Source organism: Urocitellus parryii, chromosome 1 (assembly GCF_045843805.1).
Source record: "Urocitellus parryii isolate mUroPar1 chromosome 1, mUroPar1.hap1, whole genome shotgun sequence".
In the NCBI taxonomy this organism is placed as follows: domain Eukaryota; kingdom Metazoa; phylum Chordata; class Mammalia; order Rodentia; family Sciuridae; genus Urocitellus; species Urocitellus parryii.
Genome location: NC_135531.1, coordinates 49,276,487 through 49,300,495, shown reverse-complemented (window position 1 = coordinate 49,300,495; position 24,009 = coordinate 49,276,487). Strand labels below are relative to the sequence as shown.

Here is a 24,009-nt window from a genome sequence, read left to right as displayed (position 1 = left end):
ATAAATACATGAAATTAAATTATTTTCATAGTGAGATGTTCCCTCTGTAACGAAAATGGGTAGGTATCAAATTCAGTAGTGGGGTACAATTTTTTTTCTGTTTGTTGCTTTTATTTTTATTTTTTTTCAGAGTAAGGAAGACAGGGGTCAGGAAGCAGCAATAAGGACCAAGAAGGACTTCTACCCTATCCTTCCAGCCCAACTTATGCGGTGGGAATGAAAACAGACAAGGACTGAGAAGTACTACCCTCAGAGCAGAGCCAGGTTTCCTTTGTGACTTCCAGCAGAGCTTTTCAAGATCACTACTACCCTGCATAACTATTCCATGCACTAAAGAGGTTTTAGCTCCTCCAGTGTCCCTGCTCATTAACTGATAACAGTGTGCTCCAAATACTACACAGTCAAAAACATGACCAGCATTTCCAAACATTCCCAAGGTAAGCAAGTAGCATAAATGGTTGACAATATACTTTAATTTGGAGTCAGAAGTGAAGGGAATGCCACCCAGAATATTAAAATATATAACTTTCTGTGGCCCAAGCACTATATCATCTAAGATGTGATCCAGGAATATGATACCAAATCCTGAGAGAGGAGATAAGATTCAAAAGAATTAAATCTGACCTCAATAAATTTTATTTTTTAAAAAATTAGGTCTAGAAAGAAAAGAGACAAACTAGGAAAATATGTAGACTAGTAGGCAGAGTATCAGAGGTAGATGTCACTAGACACTCTATTTACCTGTGAGTGAAAAATAAGGCTATATGTTGATTGTTTAATACTCATTTAATGTCCCTTCCTTCCTTCTGAAACCTCAGTAAAACTATTGTAGTATTTTTGTAAAAAATTGTAGTATTTATTGTAAAAAGATGTTCGAGGCATGGGGACATAAGTTTAAGAACATGAAGGGGATGAAAGATGAAAGCAGGAGAGAAGAATTAAAGAGGAAATTGACTTATCAGATCAGAGAGACGAGTCCTAAGATGGCAATGGAGAAAGCTGAGAAGCAATCAAATTCACCTCATATATCTTCTCTCTCCTTGAAAACACAGGAATTAGTAGAACTACAAACTTTTAGAAAAGAGAAATGGGGAGCTAAAAATTGGAAGAAAGAAAACAAGGACTGAAAATAAAGACAAGAAAGAAGATGACTGGTTGAAAGTCTATTTAAGAAATAAAGAGTGTGGGCAAGAGATATGGTTCAGCTGTACAGCACTTGCCTACAGGTTTGATCCCCAGAAAGATGAACTTCTCACATCTGGGCAACCCACTACTGCTTCAGGAGAGAAACATAAGTGTATTTTCTGTAAAGGTCTAAAACAGATTTCTTCTAGAGTAAAATGCCATCAATACCAGAAATAAAAACTTATAAGCCACATTAGGAACATAATCGTAAAACTACAGAATACTACATATAAGAAAAACTATAATCCTGGAAAAGAAGGGAGCTGGGAGTAAAGAGTCAGTATGGCTCTGGAAGAAACTTCTTGAAAACTGAATAATAGAACACCTGATGTGTTTAAACATTGAGCTAAGACATGTCAGAGAGTTTATACAAAAGTATATATACAAAATCTTATACCAAAAAAGATAATTACTAATTTCAGAAACTACAAAAACATTATACAGAAAAAGAAATAATTACAGCTAACTACACATTTCAGCTCTGAAATAAACAAATGCATATATATATATATATATATTATGAATTTTAAAGTAAACATTAAAAACTGATGTAAAAGATGGGAATAGGAGACAGTAGAATGAATTGGACATAACTTTCCTATCCTTATATATAAATACACGACTTGATGTGGAATGTTGTGTAACTTTACATCATGTAAAACCTTAAGAATGGGATCCTAATTAAAATAAGCTATGCTCCATGTATGTATAATATGTCAAAATACATTCTACTGTCATGCATTATCTAAAAAAGAACAAATTTTAAAAACACAAAAAATCTGATGCAACAAGAACACAACTTTTTGAAGACGAAAATAAAGAGGAGGTGCAAAGTCAATAAATGTCATGAGGGAACAATGCAAAGGTATTAATTAAAGACACAAAGTCATATACACATCAGCTCAAGGCAATACAAGTGGTCACCTCTGAGCAAGGAGAAATGTCTGGCTAGGGGAGGCAGACTACAGCTTTTTAAAGAAATCTTTTAGTATCTAGTTGTTCTAAACTAAGTTATAGAAAACTCTTGATTAAATTTCTATACAGATGGGCTGGGGATGTGGCTCAAGCCTACGCGCTTGCCTGGCATGCGTGCAGCCCGGGTTCGATCCTCAGCACCACATACAAACAAAGATGTTGTGTCTGCCGAAAACTAGAAAATAAATATATATATATATATATATATATATATATATATATATATATATATAAATTCTGTCTCTCTTTAAAAAAAGAAAAAATTTCTATACAGAATAGAGGAGGAAAGGGAAGGGTCTGAAGAGAATTCATGGCATAAAATACAGCTGTGGTTGTGGTCCCAACCCATAAGAATCCTTGTAGATTTTTCCTTTTTTGCTCTGATGATGGAGACATGAGGCAGTATAAGAAGGAACAAATGAAAAAAAAATATACACACACACACACACACACATATGTGTGTGTGTAATTTTTAAATAATAACTCATTCACATATATTAAATACAAATATTAAATATAAACAATGCTCTATCATTATGCATGTTATTAACATATAATGGTATAACTATCGTGTAAAGGACCCACAAGTATTTCAAAATTAAACTGGAGTATTTGTAGTCCAAAGAGTCACACAACTAGTCAGTACTGAATTCATGATATACACATGGGCACTCTGACTTCAGGATCCATACTCTCAGCCCTGTTGTCTGCAGTGTAAGTCTAAAACAAGGTGAGGAAGATGGGATAGTTTTGAAAAATTTATGCAGAAAAATGCCATTATCAGCCTGGGGTAAGAAGTGTGGAAAAGAATCAAGAGAAAATTCAAAGTAGAACTTATTGTACTGAGAAAAACAATTGAATAGTGGACCAAAGGTGAAGAAGTTTTGCACTGCTCATAGTTTTCACTTTTGGTTAAATGGGTACAGTTCTGGTACAAATAATAACAATGAGGTGCTATTGATATACTAAATCTGAGATGTCTGTGGGAAATTCATATGGAACAGTCCTATATTATTCTGTCTTATTTATATTCTGAAAATCACTCTGAAGTTTTATATATACTGTGCCTTTTTGGCACAGTACTCCACTTTATGGTTAAATATGCTTCTAACCATCCACTCACCTATTACTAATTACTTTTTATTAGCATTTTGCTGTTACCAATAGGATTTTTTTGCATTTATCTTTTCTGAATATACCTGCAATAGACTGTTTCTTAAAACCCTGTGAAAAATGCAGGCTTATTTTTTTCTGCCTCAGAATCTGTTGATTTAGGCTTACACTGAATTACAAAGTGGTTAAAAGCATGGGTCCTGAAGTCAGAATGCCTATGTTTATATCAAGGATCCAATACTTACTAGCTGTGTGACCTTGAAAAAAATCAATTACCTCTTTATTATTTAATTTTTCATCTGTAAAAATGGGGAAAAAACAGTACTATTATCATATGCTTATGTAAGGACTAAATGAACTCTACATGTTATGTTCTTAGAAATATGCAGCATATAATAAATAATGATATTAGCTATTATAGTTAGTAGAGAATAAATGACACCGTAAAAATATTTGTATCATCTTAAGCCATAGAGAATAAAAGTAACTTGGCTTAATAATGCTAGATATGACGTGAGAGAAATCAGAAGTTCAAAACTCAAAGTGATATCTCCACATATTTCAAATTTAAAAACTGTTAACAATTTAGAATATTTTTAGATTATAATTGTACTCTTCTAGGTAACTTATTCAAATCACAGAATAAGGTCTATTTTTGCTTTAAACCATTTGCTCCTAAGCAGGCATGCTGGTCTCTCTATCCAACTTTCTTAATATTGTAATTTTCTGTTTCAAAGAACAAAAATGTTTCCTGCAAGTACTGTCAGAAATTAGTCTAACAGTGACATTTAGTTAAAAAAAAATCAAGAATGTTATATAGTATGCTATATTAAGAAACAGTATCTGAAAAATATTGAAAATAGTGAGCTAATATTAAAGACCATTATTATAGCTATAAGAGAACTCTGAAAACAGGGAAAGCCAAAAAATTTGAGCATTATTTTACAATTCAATTGGCATAAAATAAAAGTGTCATTGTCCTAAAATATTCCTTTACATAAACACAAACACATACACACACACACACACACACACACACACACAAATTGTGGTAACTAGTATATTCCTAGTAGCCATTTATTAAAAAACAAAATTCAGTTTCAGATTTCAAGTCAAATAAAGAATTTTAGGTATAGCCATCAATAAGTATATAAAAATATGGTCCATCACATCATCAGATCTCAAATTTTAATTAAAGTATTAGTACCCTATTAATAACCTTACTATTGGCATACTTACAGAGAAACTGCCTTAATCTCTAACCTATATTAAATGTTACAAATACATTACTATGTATTTGGATTATACCTGATTTGTGCTGAATCATACAACCAAAAAAGTCAGATACGATTGAGGGAGATATAAAAATATCACTGTCTCCACACTTCAAAGGAAAAGGGAAAAGAAATGAATATTTGCTATTAAAATTATAATGGTAGTGCACAGTATATAAGTTTGGAATTTTCCATAATAAAAATTATTTTGAGCCAGGCTCAGTGGTGCATGCCTATAATCCCAGGGAACTGGGAGGCTGAGGAAGGAGGATCATAAGTGCAAAGCCAGCCTCAGCAAATTAGTAAGACTTTGTCTCAAAATAAAAAATAAAAATGGCTGGAGATGTGGGTCAGTGGTTAAGCACCCCTAGGTTTAACCCATGGCACCAAAAGGAAAAAAACTGAAATACTTTATTATTCTGAAAAGAAAGAAACATGATTAATTTTAATTAAGAGTCAAATGAGATAGATATGTAGCTATTTATTTATTTATTTATGGTTCCAGAGATTGAACCCAGGGGTACTTAACACTGAGCAATATCCCCAGTCCTTTTATATTTTTTTATTTTGAGACAGGGTCTTGGTAAGTTGGTTGCCTAGGGCCTCACTAAATTGCTGAGGATGGCTTTGAACTTGCAATCCTCCTGCCTCAGCTGCCTAAGTCGCTGGGATTACAGGTATGTGCCACCACACCAGGCTGTAGTTCTTGATAATAATCTACTATCATTGTATAAATCACCTGCTTAGTTTTTAAAGTAAACTTATAATCTGTATTTAAGCATTTATTTAGAAGAGATAGTAAAAAAAATGAGATAGAACAACTTGATTTGCCTTGTTTTATAAATAGCCTAAGATCTAGTATCCAAATAAAATTGTCTGTACCTGTAGAGCTTATTTTCCCCAGAGGAAGATTACATAAGATAGCTACATAATTACATAAAAATAACCAACATGTTACCTAACTTTACCTAAGAAGTAGGTAAAGTTTTTACCCCTGTTTTATAGATGAAAACTGAGAGAGTAATTTGCCCATATCACACCGCTATGAAATATCCAAGCCAATGTTCTAACTTGCCAGTCTCTCATCAGTCCATAGTCTTATACGACATGCTACCCTCCTATGTTGTGAGTTAAAAAGAAATAATAAAGTCAGGTGCAGTGGTGCATGCCTGTAATGCCCACGGTTCAGGAGGCTAAGGCAGGAGATCCTTGAATTCAAGATCAGTCTTAGCAACTTAGAGGCCCTAAGCAACTCAGCAAGACCCTGTCTCTAAACAAAAATATAAAAAGGGCTGGGGATGTGGCTCAGTGGTTAAGGGCCCCTGAGCTCGATCCTCAGTACCAAAAAAAAAAAAAAGTAGTAAAAAGGAACTAAATATTCTCCTTAGAACATACTAAAATCTTGTCTTCTTTTTCTTTTCTTTTTTGTTGTACTGGGTATCAAACCCAGGGCCTTGTCTAATACTTAATGAAAAGTTTTGCAATGACTATTTCAAATAACTCACAAATTGACTTTCAACAATTACTTTACTAGTAATAATGTTGCAGAAACCCTTAAAACAAAACAGCTGTCAAATCAAATGTGAGAAATGATCTATTTTCTTAATCATTTAAAATACATGAATTATAATTAAAACATAAATTTCAAATATTGCATAGTTACAGATTATTAAAAATCATTTGGCATAACTCCTTATAAAATAAATGAGGAAACTGAAGCCCAGAGTATTCTCAAGAGCTTTATAAGCAGCAGCGCTGGATGTGCAAACAAAAGACATGGGGCAAGGACAAAATTCCAAATGAATTACCATCAAGCTTGAAATGGCACTTCTATTGCTGTGCAATATTTAACATAAAAACTCTGGATTCCCTGCCTTCAAATTTTATGTATGTATTCTGAGAAAACAGAACACATATTCATTGATCACTGGGTAATGGAGAAGCTTATAGGTTAGAAGAGATCTTCTGGAAGAAAAAGACTGAAAACACACACACATACACACACACACACAAAATCTACATACAATAAAAAAATGACCTAGCAATTTTCTCTTGTTTTGATTACTTCCATGTTTCCAATCACTTTTTCCTTCAATCAGAATTAAGTCCAAAGTGTCAGTTCTTTGTTACTGACCCCACTTCTAAGAAAAAATTGTCACCAATGGAAAAGATATCTTAAAGCTGAGATTGTGGAAGACAGATGAAGTTCTTCAATACCATTATATATTGCTGCTATGTTAATTCGGTAAATACGTAAATGCAATAAAAATTCACAAAAACATTTTAGTAAACAATACATCTAATGTTTCTTGTTAGTTTTGGAGCTATAAAAGATTAAAACTAATATAGTAAAGACTGACGGATAAGTGCGGCAGACCAGGGTTGAGGTATCGAGGGTCTCAATAAGCCACATGCACAGATTCCTATTATTAACTCCTTCCCAGTCCACCTGCTTTTTTGGTGGCATATATTCTCATTCTTTAGTAAACTCCTTGCTCTAAAAAAGAAACAAAAGAATTAAGCCAAAATTAAGAAAACGAGTTCTACCATATACTTTATTTACTGTCCTTATTTTGGTTCTAAATTTCTATTTGAATTCAAATATAAAACAGTAAAATTAAGACAAAGTTCTGAAAAATATATTTGATAAATGGACTTTTGTGGAAAATCAGCACTAACCAAAAACTGTTCTTATTTCAACTCTTCCTGTGTTCTCTACCTAACATGATATATAACTTCAATTATTGTCCATTCTTGCCAACTCTTTCAGAAAACAAAAACTCTTGCCTCTTTTCCACACAAACCTTCCATATACACTCTAGATTAGTAACCTCAATCCTTTATATAATCTATAATCATTGTCCGTTCTTTCTGTCTCTCTCTCTCTCTCTTTTTTTTTTAAATAAGGGCACTTTACTACAGAGCTACATCTCTCCTCCTTTTCAATGTTTAAAATTTTGAGACAGGCTGGCCTCAAATTTGTAATCCTCCTGCCTCAGTTTCCTGAGTTGTGGGATGACAGATGTATGCCACTGTGGTTTGGTGAACCATCTTCTCTTCCATTGGGTTCCTATATCTACAAAACCTACTCAGACCAAGTTTCCCTCACTACCTTTCCACACACAAAAGTAATTTTACTTTTTTAATAGTAAGTTCCTGTTATGAGCTGAATTATCTCCGTGCTGTCCATTCCCCACCTCCGCAAAGAGTATGTTGAAGTCCTAACCTCTGGTACATGTGACTGGGCAGTGACCTTTATTTGGAAAAAGAGCCTTTGCACGAATAATCCCAGAAAATGAAGATATTAGAGTTGGCTCTAAATTCATCCTTACTACTGTCCTTATAAGAAAATATAAAAACAGGAGGGTGGAGAGATGTCATGTGAGGCAGAGATTGAAGTGGGTGATTCATTTACAAAGCCAAAGAATGCAAAAAAAAAAAAAATTGCCAGTGATCACCAGAAACTAAGAGATACGCTTGAAATTGATTTTCCTAGAGCCTTTACAGAGATAGTATGGGCCCTATCTACAGCTTGACTTTGAATGATAAAATTAATAAACATTATAGGTAAAATTTCTGATGTTTTAAACTACCAAAGTTGTCATGTACTTTGCTATATATCCCTTGGATATCAAGATAGTCCTTAATGATCTCAAGAACCTTCCTTTTCTCAAAAATTTTTAAATTAACTCTTCAGTTAAGCTGAAATATAACTCCAGTTAACAAGCACTAAAAATGTTTTAAATAACATCATTATCCCCACCCTGAATAGACAATCCTACAGTATTTTCTCTGTCCTTAGTCTTATTCATTTCTGTGTAGTATTACACATTTTATTAGTCTTATTCATACTTCTTAGGGTTCCCTGAATTAGCAAATAATTATTTTTTATTCTGGCAGTAGTAACCCCTACACAACTTTTAAAAACTCAGCTCACATTTTAATTTTTTTTAAAAGAGAGAGTGAGAAAGGAGAGAGAGAGAGAGAGAGAGAGAGAGAGAGAGAGAGAGAGAGAATTTTTTAATATTTATTTATTTATTTAGTTCTCGGCGGACACAACATCTTTGTTGGTATGTGGTGCTGAGGATTGAACCCGGGCCGCACGCATGCCAGGCGAGCGCGCTACCGCTTGAGCCACATCCCCAGCCCTCAGCTCACATTTTAAATTCTTCTTCCTAAAAAACAGTTCTCTGCAAAATGCTGAGTTAAGTGACCACTTCTATATTCTTAGAGTGATATAAACAGTACTTACAAAAATCACGTGAGAAACTTTTTGAAAACAACAACAAAAAAAACCCTATTATGTCCTGTGTTCTACCTAAATTTTCAAGAAGTCCATCAGGTGATTTTGAGATGTTTCTGATTCAAACTCACTAATTTTATATAACACTGAATACTGAGCAGTTGTTTACCTGTCTCCTCTTCCCCCCAAAACTGAATTACTTAAGAGTAGGAACTGACATTTTCTTATCACCTAGGCCTAGCAGAAAAGAGTATTAACAACCAAATACCAGAAGTTGGCAAATTTAGGCCCATGGACCAAACTCCACTGCATGATTTTGTAAACAAGGTTATTACTAGACATAGCCATAGTCATTCATTTACATATCATCTATGATTACATGAATACTACCATAGCAAGCTTGAATTAGTTGAGACAAAAATTGTATGATCCATAAAACCTAAAATTTTTACTATCTGGTTCTTTTGCTGATTCTTAACCTACAGAATAAATGACTGAGGATGACCTCAAACTTGTGATCCTCCTGTGTCATCAGATTTCCGGGTCGCTAATATTACAGGCATGAACCATCCAAAAGGCCAGAAGTCAACTCATATCTGACTTAGAACAAACTAAGAAATTAGAAATTCAATAGCTACTCCTTCTCTCAAAGTCTATACATAAAATATGTATGTATAATATGCACATGTAAAGTAAAGGTAAGTTTAATACAGATTTATGCATGTATTTGTTTACATGTAAATAAATAATATATATTTAAGACTTTATCTTTAACATAGATATACTACATAAAGATAATATATGACTTTGAGGCTTTTGGTTATTAATTATACACAACCTCAACAAACTTAATACTCTAACTTCAACACCTAAATGAAATTAAAACTACCAAATTATACAGTGAAAAATCTGACCCAAAGTAGGCTAACAAACTGAAGATAGTCTTCAGACAAAGTTGGTTTTTAAAACCTTGCTACACAAAATGAATTCTCAGAACAGGCAACATCCCAATTAGCTGAGATTGTCGAAGATCTAGAATTACATTTTAACAAGATTTCCAGTGATCTTTCTGTACAAATTTGAGATTAAACCAAATGAATATTGCTAAAACAACATACCACATTCAGAATTACGTCAACCCTTCTTGCCAACAACCACAACCAAATGAAGGTCCAACTTCACAAAACATTCAGAGATATTAAACTTAACAGGTAATTTTTTAAATCATCTGATGGTGACAAAAGATGACAATACCTTGAGCACTTGAACTTGACCTTCTGTAGTAATTTCCTTTAACAGCTCACAAAAGGACTGACAAAGACCCACTGCATATGTCTGAAATTCAATCCAAAGACAATATAAGAATATATTTGTAATATCAAAAAGGCATAAATTCACTTTTGAGACTCATTATTATCTATTTGAGAAGTATATGCTAAAGGTCTAAGCATATGAAATTTTTCAACTACAAGTCTTAGGATTAAGGAAAAAAAGATTATGCCTCACAAAAATAGTTTACTGATACACTGAATTTTATAGAAATGAGGATATATTTATTTAAATAGCACAGTTCCTGCATTATATAACAATGGAATGGCACATATCATATCTTCCTTACAGTGGGGAATGCTCACAGTGAATTTTTCCCCATTAAATTAACAAAATAATCTTAAATTTTGAAATGACAATAATAAACAATAATAACAATAATAAACATAATAACTACTTAATTTCTTACAAACACTACTCCAACATACCTGTAAAAATTCTGTTGATGATAAAAAGATATAGCCATTGATGATCTTAAAACAGGTTCTGAGATTTTCTGAACTTAGTTCTGCCAAAACAATAATTTTCAAAATAAAGAACAAATTAATTCATTGTTCAAATCAGTTTAAGTAAAGTGATAAAAACAATCAGAAAATAATTTGACCCAATCTTTCATTTCAATCTAAATTTTTAGTGTTAAAATGGCAAACAACATGTGACTGAATCATTTTATCATTATATTTTGACATATGCTTAAATGAACTCAATGAGCATTTACTCAGTATACTGCACTGTCACTGAATATTCTATTTTACTTATCAAAAAAGTTCCCTACTATAATCCCAACGTATTACATTTTGTTCAGGTATACAATTCTTGGGCTTTGTTCTTCAAATTTGCTCCCCATAAAAAAATCTACATATAAAAAATGTTCTTAAACATGGAATTTCCAGAATGAAAAAAAATTTTTTTAATCGATCCAATTGTACATGAAGTGAATATAGTTGTTTTGTATGGCAAGTTTCAGATATAGATGATAGTGTGGAGTCATGTTTTGATCTATATAATTATAAATAATCTATATTCTATGGTATCCTTATTGTATGTAGGAAGATAAAAAATTGCAATGCACCATCATTTGGTCACATTCAATTTTAATAAAGTTATTACTTTGCATTTGAAAAGAAATAGCTAAAATTTATCTTGGTGAAAATTACCTTCTTATTACTTTCCCTTTCTCTCTTTCACCACCCTCTTTTTTCCCTCTCCAATTTGCCCAATCTTTCTTCCTCCCTCCTTTTAGCCCCCACTTAAGGCAAGTTTACCAAATTCAACAATTAATTTTTTAAGTATTTTTTTAATTGTCTATGGACAAATATCTTTATTTTATTTATTTTTATGTGGTGCTGAAGACTGAAAACAGTGCCTCACATGTGCGAGGCAGCTGCTTGACCAATGAGCTACAGCCTCAGCCCAACAACTAATTTTTGGTCTGTTCCAGAACTTCAATTTAGGTTTATACCTGAATTTGAGAAACTTGAGAACAACTGCAACAAATTTTTGTTCGTATAAAGTTGAACAGAATGAGGCTTGGCTGAAAATGATCATAGTAAATAGGGCTCAGGGCCATCTCTTATTAAAGTAGTGCTGATATTGGGATCAGTAGAGGTCAAACATTAAATTAATACATCATCATCAGGATATTCACCCAACCCTGGGATCTTAAAAAAAAAAAAAAAAAACTCACAAAGTAGTCCTTCGTTTAAAAGAAGCCAGACCTATACCAGCAGATGGGTAAACATACATACAATATGAAAAAGCAAGGGAACAAACCATCTCAAACAACCCATAATGCTTCAACAACTGACTTTTTGACTATGGAGGAAATGTCAAAGAAGGAATTTAAAAAGCTTACAGTTAAAAAAATGTGGCATTTCTACACAATGGAGTATTACTCAGCACTAAAAAATGACAAAATCATGGAATTTGCAGGGAAATGGATGGCACTAGAGCAGATTATGCTACGTGAAGCTACCAATCCCTAAAAAACAAATGCCAAATGTCTTCTTTGATATAAGGAGAGCAACTAAAAACAGAGCAGGGAGGAAGAGCATGAGAAAAAGATTAACATTAAACAGGGACGAGAGGTGGGAGGGAAAGGGATAGAGAAGGGAAATTGCATGGAAATGGAAGGTGACCCTCATTGTTATACAAAATTACATATAAAAGGATGTGAGGGGAAAGGGGAAAAAATATCAAGGGAGAGAAATGAATTACAGCAGAAGGGGTAGAGATAGAAGATGGGAGGGGAGTGGAGGGGAGGGGGGATAGTAGAGGATGGGAAAGATAGCAGAATACTACAGTCACTAGTATGGCAGTATGTAAAAACGTGGATGTGTAACCCATGTGATTCTGCAATCTGTGTACGGGGTAAAAATGGGAGTTCATAACCCACTTGAATCAAATGTATGAAATATGATATGTCAAGAGCTTTGTAATGTTTTGAACAAATAATAAAAAAATAAAAATAAAAAAATGAAAAAATAAATAAAAAGCTTACAGTTGGGGCTGGGCTTGTGGCTCATTGGTAGAGTGCTCGCCTAGCACATGGGAGGCCCTGGGTTCAATCCTCAGCACCACATTAAAATAATGGTATTGTGTCCAACTACAACTAAAAAATAATTAAAAAAAAAAAAGCTTATAGGTAAGCTGTTCCATGAGCTAAAAGACAATGTAAGGAGTGAAATCACAAAGAAAATATAGGAAGTGAAAGATCACTTAAAAAAAAAGAGATATTCCAAAAAAGAACCAAGCAGAAATCCTCAAAATAAAGAAATCAATAAACCAAATCCAAATTTCAATGAAAAGCATAACCAATAGATTAGACTACTTTGAAGACAGACTGAAAACAAAGTATATAATCTTGAAAATGAAGTCAACCAAAGAAAAAAGATGTCATGAGACAATGAACAGAATATTCAAGAAATGTGGGATGACATTAAAAGACCAAATTTAAGATTCATGGGGCTAGATGAAAGCTCTGAAACACAAACTAAAAGAATGCACAATCTTTTCAATGAAATAGTATCAGAAAATTTTCCAAACCTTAGGAATAAAATGGAAAGTCAAATACAGAAGACATATAGGATACCAAATACACAAAATCACAACAGATCCATTCCAAGACACATTATTATAAATTTTTTTTAATGTAAAAAGGATAGAATTTTAAAAGCTGCAAGAGAAAAATGTATGGTGACATCTAAAGGTAAGCCAATTTGAATTTCAACAGATTTCTCAATGCAGATGCTTAAAATAATTATATCTATTTATCTATCTCAAGCTCTGAAAGAAAATACTTGTCAACCAAGATTACTATACCTAGCAAAATTAAGTGTTAGAACTAAAGATAAAATAAACATTTTTTACAATAAACAAAAGCTAAAAAATTCACAACTAGAAAGCCTATACTACAAAACATACTAAATATTTTAAGAAGTGAAAGCTAAAAATGGAATCAAGCATAGAGACAAATTGCTCTAGAACAACAGTAAATCAAAGGAGAAGCAAACCCAATTTAAACATTAGAAATAAATCAAAATGGCAGGAAAATCTCTCAATAATACCGAATGTAAATGATCTAAACTCTTCAATCAAAAGACACAGGTGGCAGATTTGTTTGAAAAACAAGACCCAAAAGTATGCTATCTGTAAGATATTCACCTCACAGGCAAAGACATCCACAGACTGAAGGTAAAAGGATGGAAAAAACATAGCATTCACATCACCCATAGATTTCGAAAATAAGCAGGATTTATTATTCTCGTATCAGATAAAGTGGACTTCAAGCCAAATTAATTAGAAGAGACAAAAAGGTCATTTCATATTGCTTAAGGGAATTACACATCAACAAGATACAATGGTCATAAATATTTATGTCCCAAACACTGGAGCATCTATGTATATCAAACAAACACTATTCAATATTAAGAATCAAATAGATCACAATACAGTGATACTGGATGAGTTTAAAATGCCTCTCTCATCACTGCATATATCACCCAAACAAAAAATAGCTAAGGAGCGGGGTGCAGTGGCACATGCCTACAATCCCAGAAGCTCTGGAGGCTGAGGCAGCAGGATCAAGAGTTCAAAACCAGCCTCAGCAAAAGCGAAGTGTTAAGCAACTCAGTGAGACTCTGTTTCTAAATAAAATACAAAATAGGGCTGGGGATGTGGTTCAGTGGTTGAGTGCCCCTGAGTTTAATCCCTGGTACCTCCCCCCACAAAAAAATAGCCAAAGATATTGCCTTAAGATATCTACAGAATATTTCATCCATCAATAACTGAATGCACTTTCCTCTCAACAAAACATGGGACATTTTCTAAAATGGACCGTATTTTAGGTCATAAAGAAAATCTTAGCAAATACATAAAATGGAGAATACCTTGCATTGTATCAGATCATAATGGAATGAAATTAGAAAAACAACAATAAGATAAAAAATAGAAAACACTCTTAATTCCTGGAGATTAAATAATACATTTTTAAATGAAGAATGGCTAGCAAAAGAAATCAAGGGAAAAAAAATACTTAGAGGTAAATGAGAATAGTGATACAATATATCTAAATCTCTGAGACAATATGAAGGCCTTTCTAGGAGGAAAGTTCATAGCATTGAGCTCAGACATTCAAAGAACAGAAAGACACCAAATAAATAACATTACATTTCAAAGCCCTGGGGTGGGGGTGTACCAACGACAAAATTAGTAGAAGACAGGAAATAATTAAAATCAGAGCCAAAATCAGTGAAATTGAGATTTAAAAAAATTACAAAAGATAAACAAAACAAAGAATTGGTTTTTTGAAAGGATAAACATTGTTAAACCCTTAGCAAACTAACCAAAAAAGGGAGGTAAAAACTGAAATTTTCAAAGACTGAGATGAGAAAGGACATATCACCACCTATAATACTGAAATCCAGAGGATCATCAGAAACTATTTTGAAAATTCATATTCCAATAACCTGTTTAGAATAACTCGACAGTATAGACACATTCCTAGAAACATATGACCTACCCAAACTGAACCAGGAGGATATAGAAAACTTAAACAGATCAATCTTAAGTAACGAAATTGAACCTGTAATCAAAAGCCTTCCAACAAACAAAAGTCCAAGTCATCAAGTTCTAACAGACCTTTCAAAAAGAACTAATACCAATTCTCCTCAAATTATTCCACAAAATATAAAAGGAAGAAATTCTGCCAAATTCATTCTACAAAGTGAGAATCATTAATGCCAAAAATAGACAAAAGACATATCAAGGAAAGAAAACTTCAGACCAATATCCTTTATGAACATAGATGCAAAAATTGTTAATATTGGCAAACTGCATACAAAAACACATTAAAAAGACAATGCAACATGATCAAGAGAGTTTTATCCCAGAGATGCAAAGTTGGTTCAAGATACGGAAACCAATAAATGCAATTCACCATATAAATAGACTTAAAAATAAGAATCCCATGATTATCACAATAGATGCAGAAAAAACATTTGACAAAGTATAAAACCCATTCATATTTAAAACACTAGAAAAACTAGGGATAGAAGAAACTTACCTCAACATTGTAAAGACTATATACAATAAACCCAAGGTCAACATTATTCTGAAAAAAGAAAAACTGAAGGCATTTCCTCTAAAAATAGGAACAAGACAAGGATGTTTACTTTCACTACTGCCATTCAACACAGTCCTTGAAAACCAAGCAAGAGCAATCTGGTAAGAGAAAGAAATTAAAGGGATACAAATAGGAAAAGAAGAGCTCAAATAATCAGTTTGCTGATGATATGATCCTATATTAAGACCCCAAAAACTCTTAAGAAAAGATTTGTAGAACTCATAAATGAGTTCAGCACAGTAGCAGGATTCAAAATTAACACCCATAAATCAACTGCATTCCTATACTCCAAAGATGATTCTCCTGAAAAAGAATTTAGGAAAACTATCCCATTCACAACAGTTTCAAAAAGAATAAAAAAAAACCTTGGGAATCAATCTAACAAAAGAGGTGAAAGGCCTCTATAATGAAAACTATAGAACACTAAAGAAAGAAATGGAAAAAGACCTTAGAAGATGGAAAGACCTCCCATGTTCTTTGATAGGCAAAATTGATACTGTCAAAATGGCTATACTGGGCTGTGGCTGTGGCTCCAGTGGTAGCACACTTGCCTGGCATGTGAGGCACTGGGTTTAATTCTTAGCACCACAAATAAGTAAATAAATAAAACAAAATTCCAACAACACTTAAAAAAAAAAAAAAGAGGGGACTGGGGTTGTGGCTCAGTGGTAGAACCTGGGTTCAATCCTTGGCACCACATAAAAATAAATAAATAAAATAAAGGTGTATAAAAAATGTTTTATCTGTTTAAAAAAAAAGAAGCTGGATAAAATCTTAGTATAACAAAAGTAGTTTTACTACATACTATTTTAATTTTATATTTATTTAATCCCCAGCCTTTTTTTGTATGTTGTTGTTGTTCTTGTTCTTGAGAGAGGATCTTGCTACGCTGCCCTGGCTGGTTTTGAATTTGTGATCTTCTTGCCTCAGTCTCCAAACTAGATGAGATTATAGGTACATACCACCATGCCTATTATTCTTAAAAGATATATAGAATAACGTAGAAACTTAAAAACACAATTCAACTTATTTCTTAATATCAGGGACTCTTTTTAAGAATAATGGAAGGTATGATTTAAAATTAGCTACAATATCCCCAAATTATGGCTGAATTAAAAAATATTAATTAGTTTATGCTTTAACACTTACCAAGAAGTGGTGACATATTCTGAAATACACGAAGCAACTCTGGTGTAATACATGGGCTGTTCTCCAATGTTACTAACCTAGGAAGAAAACCACAGATGAATAAATCATTTTCATGCCCATTAATACTACTAATACAATAATATGAATATAAAAAGTTTCCTCTAAAGGACAAAAAAGTAGATAAAACATACAGTTATAAAAACTATCTACAAAAATTGGCAAATACCTCAAAATAAATACCTATGCATAGATTATGTAGTATTATTTCTTCATATATAACAATAATAGTAAGGAAAGTATTTACTAAAGTATGGATAATAATAAAATTATAATTTTAAAGCAAAAGCATGATTAATATGGTGAAAAGGGAGAAAATTATCTTGTTTTTCTTGAAATGCTCTTGTGCGACATGTAATTTATATGCCCCTTCAACAAGAAAATGGACTAATATTAGTAAAATGACAGGCTAAATACTTTCTAAATATGAACTTAAAACAACAAAGTGCAATTACAAGCCAATCTAACACCCTTAGCAAACCACAACAATCAATGTATAGAAAATTATATAAATTATGATTTATCACAGAAGTGTGTGACTGGTTTATCTATCTCCCCTAAGCCCCAGAGAACTTAAAGGAGAAAACCATGATTATCATAATAGCAGCAAAAAAGAAAAAAAACCTATTAAATATAATAATTGCTATAAAATTCTTACCTGATTATAAATAGAAATTCCATAAGAAAGTACCAAATACTCATAGTAAATATACTTATCAATGATGACATGTTGAAACTGTCCTCTTGAAAAGCAGAAATAAGCCTCTAAGCACTGTAATACCTTGTCTACCTCCATAATTATTCAGTTTACGTATGAAGGGCCTCTAATATGCCAAGCAAGTTAGTAAAAGATACAAGAATAAGAGAGAATATCAATATATGAACATCAACGGACTCTCTATATGCCAAAAATCAATAGTTAAGAAATAACTGGATGATGTTATGTCTCACAGATACAAAAATCCACCATCACAAAGATGTCAATTCTCACTGTTAAACAATTAAACAGTTTAACATCATTTCAGTTCAAATCCCTATAGAGTTTTTTTCTGGAAATTAGGCTTGCCTAATTGCCTAAGGAGGATGCCTACAATCAGACAAAAAATTTCAAGAAAAGAAAAAGGTATAAATGGGGCTGAGAAATCTGAGACAAATACTTGCTTAACTTGTTAGTACAACTTAGTATACATAAAATATATAAAACGAACAGAAATTAATTTACTAAAAAAAAAAACAGCACAATGAACAGACTTTCCTTGTCAACGGGTCCAAACTATCTGAGGCTTGTACTTTCCCTTTCAAGCTGTTACTCTATGTTACTCTTTGCTAGCTTTCATGGAAGAAACCATGCTATTCAAAAGCAGGGTGGGGGGTGGGGGGGTGGGGGTCTGAATTTAAACTCCTGAAAATGACAAGGTGTTTGACTTCAGAATCAACTAATAAAGATGAGACAGGAGAAGAAATGAGACCAAAAAAAAAAAAAAAAAAAATTCAAAGCACTACTCTTTACCATTAAAAAAGACAATGACTATTTTGACTAATATCACTGCACATACATATATTTTTCATGAAAATATTTCAAATTTTAAATTCAATGTTTTTAACAATGCATAAAGTTACTAAAAATAACAAAATTTTGTAGTAAGCAACATCTTTTTAAAACATATAGAACAAAAAGTTTGAGCCATGAACACTAAGACAACTGGAGTATTTTTAATAAAATCAATATTAAGAAGAAAAAGCAAAATAATGACATGAGCTACATAACAAGTTAAAAAAAAATAAATGCACGTAAAACTCTGGATCAGTGGCACTCTCATCACTGCAATGACATATTACAAAAATAGATGTTTAGTCCTTAACATTCATTTAAGTTAAACACACACACACACACACACACACACACAATGTACAATGGAAAATATAATGGTAGAACACTGGTCTAACATGCAAAAGGCCCTGGGTTGGACATACAGAACCACAAAACAAAAACACCATATAAGTCACCTGTTATAGAGGTAATGTAACAAATTCATATCTGAATCACATACTTTAATAACAGCAAAATATTCAATGTTTGGTCAAAAATGTCACTAAACAATCGGAAATGATAGCAGCAAAATTTTTTTTAAAAAGACTATCCAATATATGTGGGGAATATATACCTATTTCCAATACTAATTTCACAGCTTTAAATATTTTATTATTTAATAAGAAAAATGAAAAAATGAATCTTTTGTCTTATACATTAAGAAATCCTATAAATCCACAATTAAATATAGGAAATAAAAAATATGAAGCAAAAATATTTCAAAGGACAGAAACAATTTATAAATCTAAGAGTTCAATCATAAGGAGCTCTGAAAAATGTACTTTAATAAATATACATCATTTTTAAATGTTTGTATTAGAGCATCATAACTGTATATAATAGTGGGATTCATGCAACATATCCATACATGCATACAAAATAATTTGATCAATTTCAATAAATGTACTTAAGAGATAAAACAAAAATAAAACTATGAATGGGAAATATAAAGCAAATATATAAAAATTTTCTATTAGTATTTTAAAGGACTAAGTGACCAAACTAAGATACATAAAAAAATCAAAAATCAATTAAAAAAAACAACTAAAATTAAAGGTCAAATAAATAAATAAAATAAAATAAATATTTAAACTTATAACAGAGGATGACATCAAAGCTGTAAATGAGCTGGGCACTGTGGCACACACTTGTAATCCCAGCAGCTCAGGAGGCTGAGGCAGGAGGATCTCGAGTTTAAAGCCTGCCTCAGCAAGAGTGAGGCACTAAGCAACTCAGTGAGACCTGTCTTTAAATAAAATACAAAATAGAGCTGGAGATGTGGCTCAGTGGTTGAGTGGCCCTGAGTTCAATCCCTAGTATGAAGGGGGGAAAAAGCTGTAAATGAATCCCTGGTCTCCACCCTGGGTCCATTTCAAGTTTATTAGTAAATTCTTAAATTGTCCAAAGAATAAACAGCACATTACAAAAAGCATTACAGTGTAAAGAAAATAATTTTCAAAATTGTTAGACTAGTAAAATAACCCTAATATAAAACAAAACAATGTCCTAATGTATAGATCATAGAACCAGCTCATTTATAAATACAAGAAAAAAGAAAATTAGACAAAATACTAACAAAAAAACTTTTTTAATAGTACTTTACAATTTATCCAAATAAATAAAGTTTTTCTCAAGAAGCCAAGGCTTTTGTAAGAATTTTTATCTTTTAAGAGAAAAATATAATCTCTTAAATACATGGCAAAAAACAATCAAATTGTTTTGTTCTTTTTGTTTTTAAATGATGAGAATCATACTGCATTTAATGGTATATAGCTAATATTGCTTATATAGCATTTATTGCCACACAAACGCTCACACACACAAACATACACAAACACACACACACCTTTTCAAGTAAAATACTTTTATAAATTCTGCTTAAAATAATTTATAGTATTGCTACAAATTTATATTGTTAGAAAAATGAAAAAATAAGACTAAAAATTCATGAGTTGATTCTTAGGATATAAGTTATATGACACAGGAAAAAACTACAGCAAGTAGGAAGAGGAGATAATAAACATAAGAGCAGAATGAAAGAGGAGATAAAACAACAGAGTAAAAGCAAAAAGCTGGTTCTCTGACAAATCTCTAGAGAAATGGTTCTAGGGGAAAATAAGAAGCAATGAAAAAAATCACATAATTGGTCTGCGAGTTTCACTTTACATTCATGACCATAAATATCAGTTGGTATTGGTTATCCATAATAAATTCCAATTCTCATTTTTTAACTACTTTATAACTTTCCTCCCCGACATCTCTCTCATATCTGTGTATACTCCTATATCAGCCCAAACTCTCAGCTGATGAACATGTTTCATATTTGATTGAAAAACACAAGTCTGTTATATGGAACAAATTCCTATATTACCTAACTATAAAATTTGGAAATCTACCTTCCTGCCTCCAGTCAACATGAAGTATTGCAACTGCTATCAAAATTCAAATCCTCCATTGAGTTCTGACTTCTGTCCCTTTCCTTCTCCTTCAATTACCCCACTCTCTCAGTCAAGCCCCACCCATTCTTCTAGATCTTACATTTCCAGGCTTACATTCTAGACTCTTCTTTATAATAAAAATTCTCAAACAAGTTGTCAGTGTTCAGTACTTACTTCAAATTCCTTGTTCAACCTACTCATTCTAATTCCTGTTCCAATCACTCCACTGAAAACTCTTCTGGCATCTCCAGGAGGACACTTCTCTGTATTACCTTATTAGGACAATCAGAAACATTTGCCATAGCTGCCCACTCCCTCATTATAGATATTCTCTCTTAGCTTTGGTTTCCTACTATATCAATAGATAGCCTTTCTCTGTCTTTCTAGATGGCTCCTCCTTTCTCTGTCTTAGTAGATGACTCCTCTTCTATCCACAAAATCTTGTAAGTTCATCAGGATCCTGCCCTGAGCAGAATATTCTCTATCTAAACTTCTCTTCCCATTCAATCTTATATGGCTTTAAATGCCATATACAAAGAGCTAGCTACTTTAGCAAACATCTCATTATCACAACAACCATGTAAAGTACCAATTATTTTTCCTAAATTCACAGATAATTTATTCAAATGATAAACTGAATAAAGCATTACAAACTGAATCTGTCTGGTTCCAAATATGAGCTCTAGAGAAACATATAAAGAAATTTAAATTTGTACACTGATTCTTTAATCTAGAGAACCTTAACTAGTAATGAATTTAATAAGGTTTTTTAAAAATTTATATTCATTCATTATGCATGATGAATTGCATAAGGATAGGAAAAATGAAATTGCCATTAGTAGAGCAATGCATTGTTATTATACTTTGTTTACATAATTCTTTGAAAACTTATATGCTTTTAATAAATGCACTAAGTCTAATACTGACAAGTCTGAATCTAGCTCTTCATAATTTTAACATTTTCTAACATTCAACATCATATAGTATCTATATGTAATGAAAAGCAATTTTGTGCCAGAATTAATGTTTTAATTTATAATCTAGAACAAGGGTTGGCAATCTACAGGTCATGGGCTAAAACCAATCCATATTCTATTTCCGGGAATGATCTTTAGTTGGAGCACAGCCATATCCATTTTTTTATGTAATGTCTATGATGGCTTTGATCAGCAGAGACTATATGATCTGGAAACCCTAAAACATTTACTATCTGGCCCTTTACCAAAAATGTTTACCAACCTCTGGTCTAGAGTGGTCCACCCTATACAAACATAAAAATATGAATATAAAAGATTTCAACAACATGCTAATTAACAATCAAACTATCTACCTGTCATTTCAGTTCAAATAACATAAACTGGGAAAGAATATCAGGAACTCAAATCACAAATTAGTAAGCATTTATCTAGTTAAGTTTTTAAATCATTCATTCACTATTCTAATATAAGATCAGTAATTTATAATTTGTACCTATAACAATTTCTAAGGATCAAAACTGTTAATTCTTAGACAACTAAGCAAAACTAACAAAGAAAGGAGGAAAGGGAGTAGTAGTAGGACTACCAACTCCAGTAGTCAATTTACACACCGGAATTTCTAAATCTTTCACGTATCATTCATTAAAAGACTGTCTCTGAAACTTTTTCCGTCACTAAGTTGAGTTTAATAAAGCAAAAGGATTTTCTAGAATAGCTGCTTACATACACAGTACATAACTAATAAATGTTTATAGCACTAAACTGCCACGGAAATAGGGATTTTTGTTTTTTCTTCATTCTTTTAATGCTACACATGTAGTATAAGTATTTGGGGCTGAGGTATAATATTTCGGCACTTACTTAGTAAGGTAAGACTGAGGTTGAGAAATAACTCAATATCCCCCCATCACATTTCATAGATTGTAAATTTTAAGACAATTTTAATTTGGGAAAGTTACCACAATTCTCATTTTACATGCCAAATTCCAAAAGAAGAAATGTAGATGATTCGTCTGTTGTAAGCCTATACTGAATAGCATCTGTCCCAAAAAAGGAGCTGTTATGTTATCCATTTGAGGAAATCAATTTCATGTCCTTATTTTTTTAAATGCTTCAGTGTTTTTACACATAACCTTTACTTTATTGGCATGAGAGTAGGGAAGGCCAGGGAAAAAATAATGGTATCAAGTTTTTCCTCTTACCATAATTCTAAACCATCTTCCAGAAGATAGACATGTGGAGGCTGGGAAACATCTGTACTCAGTTGGATAACTGGGAGCAGGAAAGGGTACAGGTTCTTGCTGTCTGCTCCTAATCCCTATGAGAAGTATAAATACAACTTATGATAAGACACTCTAAGGTCCCTCCCTCCCACCAAAAATTTACCTATCATATCTGAAATCAATTTGTAAAGAATAAATCAAGCGTTTTTGAGGATGGCTCTCATTATATGCACTATTAAAAGCTGTTTACAAATAGAAAGGATCAAAAAATACTACTCAACTTCCTAATGGCAGTAAAAAAATATACATGCCTTGGCTTTTTGTTAATTATTTTTAATAATCTAAGAAAACAAAGATGAAAGATGAAAAAGGAGTCTAATCTAAAATTCCAGTATGCTTACTGATATCTTAGGGAGATTCATTGGTGTAGCATACTATAAACACTTCTGAAGGAAATAAAAAGGATTACAAATCAATCTCTTAACCATAATAATCTCTATACTCTAATAACGGCAGAAAGAAAACCAAATTAACTAACACCTGCTCACTTAGGAAATAATGCAAATAATAATACAGCTTACAGAAAATTACAATGCCATGGTGATGCTCGCCTATAATGGCGAACACCTATAATCCCAGAAGCTTTGGTGACTGAGGCAGTAGAATGGTGAGGCCCTAAGCAACTCAGTGAGACCCTGTCTCTAAATAAAATACAAAATTGGTCTGGGGATGCAGCTCAGGGGTCAAGTCCTCCTGAATTCCATCCTAGGTTACCCTCATCCCCCAAATAATTACAACGCCATAAAATATATACATATTCCCCCTATGATGT

At 32.4% G+C, this 24,009-nt stretch overlaps 1 protein-coding gene across 4 annotated transcripts in view; it reads right to left on the bottom strand.

Moving 5' to 3' along the window:
• Ipo11 (importin 11) overlaps positions 1-24,009 on the bottom strand; it is a 207,934-nt gene that overhangs the window by 62,843 nt on the left and 121,082 nt on the right. For all 4 annotated transcript variants that reach the window (XM_026402552.2, XM_026402551.2, XM_026402553.2 and 1 more), the window contains exons 21-24: positions 23,157-23,272; positions 16,892-16,968; positions 10,548-10,627; positions 10,045-10,125 (exon numbers count right to left, since the gene is read on the bottom strand). In XM_026402552.2, the coding sequence (XP_026258337.1) occupies positions 10,045-10,125; positions 10,548-10,627; positions 16,892-16,968; positions 23,157-23,272 (354 nt within the window). The remainder of the gene's footprint in view (positions 1-10,044; positions 10,126-10,547; positions 10,628-16,891; positions 16,969-23,156; positions 23,273-24,009) is intronic.